Source organism: Drosophila sulfurigaster, chromosome 3 (genome assembly GCF_023558435.1).
Source record: "Drosophila sulfurigaster albostrigata strain 15112-1811.04 chromosome 3, ASM2355843v2, whole genome shotgun sequence".
NCBI lineage: Eukaryota > Metazoa > Arthropoda > Insecta > Diptera > Drosophilidae > Drosophila > Drosophila sulfurigaster.
The window spans coordinates 46578055-46588055 of NC_084883.1; the positions used below are offsets into that span (position 1 = coordinate 46578055).

At 41.1% G+C, this 10001-nt stretch overlaps 1 protein-coding gene across 4 annotated transcripts; it reads left to right on the forward strand.

Moving 5' to 3' along the window:
* Positions 1–5580: 5580 nt before the first annotated feature.
* LOC133842872 (uncharacterized) lies at positions 5581–8963 on the forward strand. Of its 4 annotated transcripts, none has more exons than XR_009894449.1 (4): positions 5581–6521; positions 6891–7579; positions 7646–8417; positions 8481–8963. XR_009894449.1 is itself a non-coding variant. In XM_062276153.1 (3 exons), exons 1-3 carry the CDS (start codon positions 5733–5735, stop codon positions 7779–7781), a joined length of 1614 nt encoding a protein of 537 aa, XP_062132137.1. In that variant the 5' UTR covers positions 5581–5732; the 3' UTR covers positions 7782–8429. The 4 variants fall into 4 exon arrangements, 2 of the variants coding, with proteins under 2 accessions (XP_062132137.1, XP_062132138.1); XR_009894450.1 differs by having other exon boundaries at positions 7646–8409; XM_062276153.1 differs by lacking the exon at positions 8481–8963 and having other exon boundaries at positions 7646–8429.
* Positions 8964–10001: the final 1038 nt, after the last annotated feature.

Sequence of the window (10001 nt, forward strand, 5' to 3'; positions counted from 1 at the left end):
TTTGTAGCATAATCTTAAAGAAAGAAAGAATGAATTAATTAAATATATTTTACCCTCTCTTCTATGCTTATTGTATAATACATTTTGCAAATTTTAAAAACTATTTGGGTCGATGGCCTTAGTAGCTGGCACTTCCTTCTTTTATTTATTATATTATTTTGTATAACAATTAACATGTAAATAAATAAATAATAAAAACTATATTTGATCGATTATATCTATGAAGAAACATGTGTTGTAGTCACTCGATTTGTTTTCTGCTGACAACAGTATTTATTCCCCTAGTTGCTGCAGTTAAAGGACTGTGATTCATGACTATCTACGTGCTCATTTTATCGTTCTGTTTTGCTAGAATATATGCGAGCTGCATGGACTCTTCTTCAGTGTGTTGCCGCTGTCATGTTAAATGGATAACACCCAGAGCAAGTGTATAGCGAAAGGTAAAAGCTCCCTGCTCTACTCGACTTTACATCTTCTCCTCTCTCTTTCTCGCTGCCTCGCAGCTGCTGCTTGCTGTTCCCCTCAGCAACTTGCAACTCGTGGCTTGGTACTCTCGCTGCTGTTTCTGTTGCTGCTGATGGCAGTCATGGCTCGTGGATTTGAATAATTGTGCAACAGCGTGTAACGGTACATGCAGCCGAGTATATTGCATTATTGTTGTCGCTCGCTGCTGCTGTTGTTGCTCCCCTCTTTATATGTGCCTCTGTGTGTGCGTATTTGTTTGTAAACTTATGCTTATATGTATGCTACATTTTATTATTGTTTTTGCACACACTCACACACAGCGACATCTTTTTGTTGTTCAAATTAAAAATGATTTAGATGCCAGCAAATTGAGTTCACTTTGAATTTCGTTTTATTTTTGCTGGCGTGTTATTTAATTGTCTGATATCCCCACACAAGCACACAAACACACATACACACTCACACAGACAATTTTATTTTGAGCCCAGTTGTGCGATTGTTTTGTTTCGTTTTGTTTTGTGATCTCACAACAATTTCATGGCACATGCATTTTGATTTCATTTTTCGGGATGCAAAATGTTTGTGCTAGCAGCAACAAAGCGTTTATCTAAATGCTAATTGCTGTCATCATCTGCCTCTCAAATTCTTCTCACAACATTCTGGAAACATACAAATTAAAGAAATCAGCATTCAAGTCGAACACTTTAAGCCGAGCCACTCGACCAAAGCTTTAAATGACCCCATAAAAGTGAAAAATTCAACTCGCACTCGAGACTGAGAATCTGTGGAATGTACACACACTCATTCACATACACACACACACACTCACACACACATGCACACTAAAACTACTTCACAGTTGAGCTTAGGCAACGGATGTGCCATTTTGGAATGCCGCAAGAAAATGGCCGAAAAGAGATGGAGTGAGAAATGAAGAGTTGGATTGCAAAAAAAGGTTCAGACTGACCAAGAACACTTTCCCATTTGCACTTCTACTTCAATTTCACCATTTGAATGCGTCGCTGATCCAAGGATAAGGCTTTCGGAACGCTTTCGGGAATGTCCGCTGTTAATTTTATCAGTTTTAGAGCTTCGTTTCGCTTAGGCTTCACTGGGCAATTTCATTTAAAGCTAAGTTACGTCATAAAACTCGCATATTGCTAGAGCATCTTTTTTATGATTTGTCTCTGTTTTACTCACTCCCTCTCTCTCTCTCTCTCTCTCTTCGCTGTCTTTCTCTTACAATTGCCAAGCAATTGAATCCATTCGTAACGTTTACGCTCGGCTGTTTCATAATCAAATACATAACTTTATTAATGGCGAGGCAAACACAAAAAAGTTTTAGCCAACAAAAATTTGCTTAGATTGGCGAAACAATAAATTTGCCATTGTCTAAGTCCTTTTTGGCCTAGCCATAAAGGATGCCTCGCTGCTATTTGTTGAGTGCGCGAATGTTGACGCATAAATAAAAATATAATTGAGTTGAGTCGCGTCCACATGGCCACAAAATGGAGCAAAGCGGGAGAGAGAGCGAAGAGGACAATATTGATTTTGGGTCAAGAGGCCTTCTGCTCTGCTGCTCAACGAAATTAGCTGCTATTAATTGGCAAAGTGCAGACATTTTTTGGTCCTTTCGCCTGCCAAATGGTCGTGGCAGTGGGCGGAGGATTCAATTGATTAAACAGCTCGTCGCATTTACTGAATGCATTTCACCAATTTCATCATTTTCGATTCTCAGTTTCCTGGCTTCAATTCCAATTCTCAGCTCTCTCTCTCTCTCGCTTGCAGTTTAATTGCATTGGTAAAACTTTGTGACAACCAACAAATTGCCAGCGCAACTGGCATCAGCATTTTCCACAATTCAATGTTCGTTCTCATTGTTTGGTGCTCTCTCTCATTTTTCTCTCGCTGATGCGCAACATAATTTAATTAAATTGTGTAATAAAATATACTCAAAACAGTGGTAAATACAAGTGCATTTTGTTTTACACTCGTTGGGCCGTTTTCAATTTAATTGAATTTATTATTTTGATTTGCGTAATTGCAAACTAAACATTTTACATTTTGCTAACATATTGCAGCCTGAGGGCAGATTAACGGTTTTGTTGTGGTCGAAAACCACAAATTTATTTGGCAAATTCATAAATAAACTTATTCAGTTCATGAATTACAAAATTACAACTGCTATAACTGAATATTTAATACATGATTTGTGAATGTTTAAAATCGACATAAAGTGATAATATTTATCATATGTCTTCGGTATGTTGCTTTCTCATTTAGATGTTCAACATTTTCTTAGTATCTATTGTGTTCCTTGATTTGTCTCAATACTTTTAATTCGTTGTATGGCTTTCAATTAATGAAAAATGAAATGCAATTTTCCTCTTGTTTCAAGTACAGTTATGCCTCCTATTGAAAGCATGTATCATAAGAGATACCCACGACTCATTTTCAAGGAAAATAAAATGGTGCTTTAAAATATACCAAATTAACAAATTAAAATATACCAATAAAACGATACTAAAATATACCAAAAGTTATATTTCCATATGCTATTTATTAGATTCAAAAAGTACTCTGCGATACAAAAAATATCAAATTGAAGTACTTAAAAATTATACCATAATCGATATTTAGTGTATTTATGTGATAAAAAATTTACAAAATGTACAAAATGATGACATTAATATGTACAATAGAATTCAAAATATACCAGAAAATATATATTAAAGCAAATATAGATAAACACTCGTTACACTCACTGTGTAGTTTATACTTATGTATATCAGCGGCTAACTATATTGTACGTTTCTCGATCTTGGTACTAATAAAGGCAAAATATTGCGGTATCATTTTCAAAATATACCGAAAATACTAAACAAAATACTTAAAAATACCAAATGGTATGTTTGGTATATCGATATAGTACACCATTCAAAATATACCATAGACGGCACAATGTGCCGGATTGTCGGCCAAAGCAACTAAAAGCCCTAGTAAGTAGGCGTTTTTGCCCCTACAAAAGTATTTCTTTAATAACTTCCACAATTTTTATCTGATCGCAACCAAATTTTCAGGAATCATAACTACTACAGTAATTATTGTATATACCAAAACTCTAGATTTAAAATTAGGCTTGTTATTCGATTTTTTTGATTTGCGGGGGCTGAAGTGGGCGTGGCAAAAATTTGAAACAAACTTGATCTGCGTGCAAGCATAACAAATGCTGTCGAAAAAAAAATTTAGCTCTATCTCTTATAATTTCTAAGATCTAGTGTTTCATACGGACGTACGGACAGACGGACATGGCCATATCGTCTCGGCTGTTGACGCTGATCAAGAATATATATACTTTATAGGGTCGGAGATGCCTTCTTCTATCTGTTACATACATTTCCTGCCGGCACAAAGTTATAATACCCTTCTACCCTGTGGGTAGCGGGTATAAAAAGTAAGTTAAGTTGTAATAAAATTCTTTGCTTTAATATCTCTTACGATCCGTAGTATGCATATGCATATATGCTTTATATTTTAAGATTTAGTTACTCGTTTCTTTCGGGCTCTCCTTTAAACTCGATAGTTTTACTCTTACTACAATTTTACCCTTAAGCATCTAGTTGATATATTGAACATTCTTTCAATCTTTACACTTAATATTCTTACTTCCAGATAACTAGTATCACATTTAATCGTTTACTTTAATAAGTAATTATCTCTGAGATTAATTTCCTCCAACTAGCACTCGGTACTTTGTCTTCGTCGCAATGTTTGCAACACGTAAATGAATGTGCTTCCGATTTAGCTTAATGCACTGGCAACTATTTAACGTGCTTAATATTGGCATTGGCTGTGGTTGCAGGCACTCGAATAACCTGCACATCAATCAATTTGCCACACAAAAATGCCAGTGCATACAAATCGCAATTAATTTACCTACTCGCTCCCGCCTCGACAATCCTGTTCGTCCTTCTATCTGTCCCTTTAGTGCGAGGGTGTGTCTCGCTGAGTTTGAGCTACGAGCTGGCTTGCTGCCTTGTTTCTGGCTCTGTCCAAGGCCTTTTACATGCGATTCGTCGACATGCGATGCTCTGTTTGCATAGCTCGGGCTGCCACACTGGCTGGCTGGCTGTGCATCCTGCAGTTACAACAGCAGCAGCAGCAGGATACACGTGATGACTGTGACTGCGATTGTAGAAGTGAATGTGGATGGATGGATGTAGGTGCCTGCTGTCGGTGGTTGTGTTTGCTTGCATGTCAAATTCTCATTTCATTGAAATTGACAAATATTGACTAAGAACTTGGGTGCAATCAACGCTGCTCGCAGCTCTCGGCACTCTCAGCTCTCAGCTCGTGAAGCATTGACTGCACATGTTTGCCAGACGACAACGAAAGCGAAAGCGAAACTGATGCCGATGTCGATGTCGACACATGTGCAGTGAAAGTAAGAGCCGTGCTGGCTTTAAACAGCACTTTAAGACAAACCCCAAAAGGAGCTTAATGCTATCTGTAATCGCAGTCTCAAGGCTCAGCCTGTGGCTGTCAGGACCACGGACAGAGAGAGACAGACAAGTGTGTATTTATGAAAACAAATGCCGCAAATTGCTACGCAACTTTCGAGCCAATAAACTAAACTGTAAACAGGCCACTCAACCCCGCAAGGATAAGACGCTCGCCCAGGACTCCAAATGCGTCTGGCTTTTGTGTGCAGCACACACAGAGAAAGGAAAACACCTGGGGAGCGAGTCAAAAAACAATTTTCGCTCATTATCATTTCAACATGTTGTATGCCCAAGTGTTTCAGAGAGCGAGTCAGAGCGATAAGCTGAGAGCCAGAGCAGCAGCTCCAACAGATTGTAACAACGCTGATGAAGAAGTTTAACAACATTTGCTACCTTTATAGTTGGTGTTGCTGTTGCTGCTGCTGTTGCTGATGATGTTTTGGCCTTGTTGTAGTTGCTCATAAATGCGCCATGAATAAATTAACTCGCTGAAAAGCAAAAGCCAAGCAAGCACAACGTTTTGGATTTCAAGCGAATGATAATAATAATTGAGGCAGCAACAGCACGAAACAACAGTTTGACAGAGAGGCAGCGTGCACTGTGAGAAATTAGCCTTGACTTTCAATTCACACAACACAACCCAAAACAAAGTCCCAGCTAAGCTTTTGACTTATTTGGTTGTCATCGCCTGACAACCGTTTTAAACAGACTGTTGCCAGACAACAGCAATAACAACAACTCGTGGTGCAAATTTTCATTTTAGTCATGGCCAGCAGCGGGAGTCGTGTAGGACGCACCGCCTCCACGATGAGTGGAGGTCAAAAGTCCCGACAAACCTTTCCGACCCGACAGCCTTGCTTCACGTTAAAGCGTCCGCTGATCTTTCAGGTGCGCAAATCACTGGTGGAATACGTGGACGATGAGCTGCTAGAGATGAAGACCTCGGTGTTTTATCAACGCATCTTCATACTCGCCAAGAATGTGGAACGGGAACGCGAGAGTAACCAAAGTACACATGCCACACTTGCGGCACATGCGGCCACAGCTGCCACAATGGCTGCATCGCGTCCTCAGCTGGATGGCGATACGGCCACCTTGAAGACAGCCGAAGTGATGGGCGGAGGCGATGATGAGCACTATTCACAGGCATCCACAGTGGAAGAGTTGCCGACGCAGCCCAAGCTGGAACCTGATGATGCGCAGGATCCTGAAAAGGAGACGTTGACACGCACTTTTAACTTTGATTTCGACGATGATGCTCAAGGTGAGGATGAAGCCGAAGAGCTGGAGGCGGAGGCAGAGCTCGAAGCAGGACCCAAGGATAGATACACACTGTTCACCGAGAAGCTGCAGGAGTTGCAGAAGAAGTGTCGCTACTTGTCTTATACTCCTGATCCCATGTGTGGACTGCTTGTCTATATGAATGATTATACGATGCTAATGCTGGAGAGTGGCGAAGACATGATGGGCATCTTTTGCGGCGAGCTCTTGAAGTGCATCGGCGACTATTGGCAATCGAATCGTGTGGTGCTCATCGAGGATCACATACAGGATGTAAGACAGCATTTAACACTCTTGCTAAGCACACTTTTTCAGTGGCACTTTTTGCAAAATAACATTTTTGAGTTGCGGTAAAAATCTGAAGCTAACCGATTGAAATACGAGTAGATCTCGTTCAATAGCTTGGGTTACTTACGTCGGACAACTTGTGCTATTCACTTGTACAACCTTTGCTATTGAGAATGTCGGTATTTGTTATTTTTACACATTATTGGAAGTTTGAATGAAAGTACTTCATTGAGGAAGTGTGACCATATTCTGTAAGAACAAAAAGCTTATCAAAAAGTGCTGCTTAAAATGTGCTCCTATAAGAAGTTATCTAATCTTCTAACTACCAACTAACTAATCTTCTCTTCCCTGCAGCTTTACACCAGGGAGCTTGTCTTTCGCCGCATTCCAGCCGCCTTTCTCAACGAAAAGTTTCCGCCTTCGACGCCCACCGATGAGTATTTGATGGGCAAACAGCATCTGATCATCAAGGAGAAGATGCACACCATCTGCAGCCTTGTGCACGACAGCCTTGAACCGCGTGGCCTAACCGCCACAGATCTCTCACATGCCGAATCCACAATGGATCCACCCTCCGATAACGAGGGCGGCTTCGAAGGCAGCGAGGAGGATCATCCGCCGCGTGTTTCCTACCAGGCCAAGACCAGTTTAGCATTAGCCTCCACTCAACTGGCTCCGGATGTGTTTCGCAAACTCCTGCCGGAGATTCAACGCATTGAACTGGTGCTCGCTTCTACGCGTTTCTATTACACGCTGCAGGAGTTTGCTGATCTGTATGGCAAGGTGCCGTTTGGCCGCGACGATGATAGCTTCTATTGGCCCATACAGAACAACTATGCACCGCCCAACATCTTTGTGCGCACACCGTTCGACATTAATCTGACGTTTGCCGACTACTCGGCGCAGATGAATCGTCGCATGCAGGAGGAGCAGGAGAAGCACAAGGCTGAAATGGAGGCAGCTGCTGCAGCGGAGGCCATGGATCAGTCGCAGGGTGGAGAGCAGCCACGACACACTAATCAGCCCAAGGAGGCGGAAGCGGAGTGAGTTGTCAGTGCTCATCAATGTCATGGTCTCACTCAACTCACTTCACATTTTATTTCGCTCAGTGTACTTCAATCTCATTGCATATTATCAGCCATCCAAGCGTCGTTGCTCTTTCTCGCTGTTGTCTCGTTGTTGTATCTCGCTTATCTGCCACAAAACTCGCTTTCGGTTACAATGTTTTCGGCATTGCGCACATGACTGCATTCGCCGTGTGTGTAGGAGGCATTGGTTCAGTGGTTGCCCCACTTCCTTCCCACCACTACATCCCTTTCTCCACCCTCTTCCTTACACTTTTGTGTGTGGATATGTGTGTCGCCTTGCTTACCTCGCTTACTTGTTTTGCGCTTGCCACTTGAATGGCTCGACTTTGTTAACATAAACATAAATTTGTGCACATCCTTAAACCAAAACACATACTCACACTCACACACAAACACACTCATTCTCATACACACACACATAATGATAAACAAATACATAGAGCGCGCCAGCTGTCAGTTGTAATACCGTTAACTTACAGCTGTCAAAAGCCGTTGCTGTCATTTTAAGTCAGTTGACAGTCCAAAAGGCAAATACACACACACACACACACACACACACACACACACACACACACACACACACACACACACACACACACACAATCACACACTCACTCAGAGTGACTTGTAAGCTGCAAGAGCAGAAATCATCAAAAGCGAGGAAACAAAAACTAAGCTCGGTTTATTTTGGGGCTGCAAAAAATACAAAAACTCTTTATGAATAATTTTTTTCTGCTGAATTTGTAAATGAAATTTAGCGCAACTTTTGTGGCGGCAAATAAAATGTAAAAACGTAAACTGAAATGCCAAAAAAGCGTGTTTAGAAATTGAGCTGAAAAGTTAATTAAACTTTTAGGTGAGCAAAACACAACAGCAGAGCAGAGCGGAGCAGGACGCACGCACACGAGGACAGCTGCAGGCAGGCAACAGCAGGCTGCTGCAGGACATGACTCTGACAAGGACACAATTCAATCAAGCGACACATCAGCAGCAACAGCAACAACAGCAACGAGTGTCAGCGCATAAACAAGGACATTGCACTCCAGGGGGCGCAGCTCGACAGCAAGCAAAGCAAAGGGAGAACGAGAGACGAGCAGCAAAGCCAAACATTTGCCACTGCAGTTTTCATAAACTGCCAAGCAACGACAACAACAACAACAGCAGCAGTAACAACCACAGCAGCAACACTGGCGACAACAGCAACAAAATGACGATAAGCCGCTGCAATGAGGAGCAGCAGCAGCTACAGCAGCACCGTGTGGCATACAACTTGAGGCGCAAACTCATAAATTACAAGTGGGCCAAGTTAGCAAAAAGAAAAAAAAAAAAAAAAAAACAACGCAGCTAAAATGACTTTTGGCTGCTCGAGTCTCTATGTGGCCAAAAGTAAAAACAGTTTGCTGCAGTCACTTTTAGGGGCGCTAGGGCGTGGTCGGGGCCATGGCCAGCGGCTGTCGACTGTCTGGCCAAAAGAGACACGGGGACAGAGCTGGAAAGTCAGGGCAGCATCACTCGAGCCAAACTCAATTTGTTTGTAATGTTTTAGACAACAAAGCAACGACTACAACAATCACTACAACAACTAAATAATGCACAAAATACACACAAACACACGTACAATAACAATTTAGCGCAAATTTCGCAACGCGCTAAACGAATCACAAGAATTTTTGTACAACGTGCAACTGCAACAGCAGCATCAACAGCAGCAAATATAAATGCAGCTGCCACACATACACAAAAAGAGATTATGGCAAGAGCCAACAAAACATGTGATAAATTCGAAATTTGTGCTTGGCGCAAGAAAAAACGGATGGACAAAGGAGACAAGCAAAAGAGGATACAAAAGAATCGAGCGAAATGAGATTTCAAATCAGTTGAGAATGCTGCTGGAATGTGCTTGAAATACTTATATGTGTGTGGCGCCATCTGGGGACGGAACTTGGAACTTGACATTGTTGCAACTAACTGCCCACAGAAGGTCAATTGCTTCCAAGTCATTGAGTGGACAGCAAAAGTACTTCATATATTTAATAATTCGATTTAGCAACGCTCCACAACGGAAACACAATGTTGAAAACTTGAATTGGACGCGAACTTCGCTTTTTTGGAATGTTAAAGTTGGTATCTAAAAAATACTGAAATACAAACACTTGAATTTTCAATTTTAATTTAACAATTTGAGAAAAGAAAACACAGTGTTGAAAGCTTTAATTTAATACTTACCTTGCTTGTGTGATTTACTAAGGTTAGTATATAAAAATACTGAAATACTAACACTTGAATTTTCAATTTTAATTTAATAAAATACAAGCTATAAGCCTCGCTTATAGAAAATGTTAAAGTTAGTATCTAAAAAATACTGAAAAACTAACAC

Coding starts and splice junctions, on each gene's coding strand:
- LOC133842872 (XM_062276153.1), top strand. CDS start 5,733: ATGGCCAGCAGCGGGAGTCGTGTAGGACGCACCGCCTCCACGATGAGT. Junction 6,522..6,890: donor TCGAGGATCACATACAGGAT/GTAAGACAGCAT, acceptor TCTTCCCTGCAG/CTTTACACCAGGGAGCTTGT. Junction 7,580..7,645: donor CCCAAGGAGGCGGAAGCGGA/GTGAGTTGTCAG, acceptor TATTTCGCTCAG/TGTACTTCAATCTCATTGCA.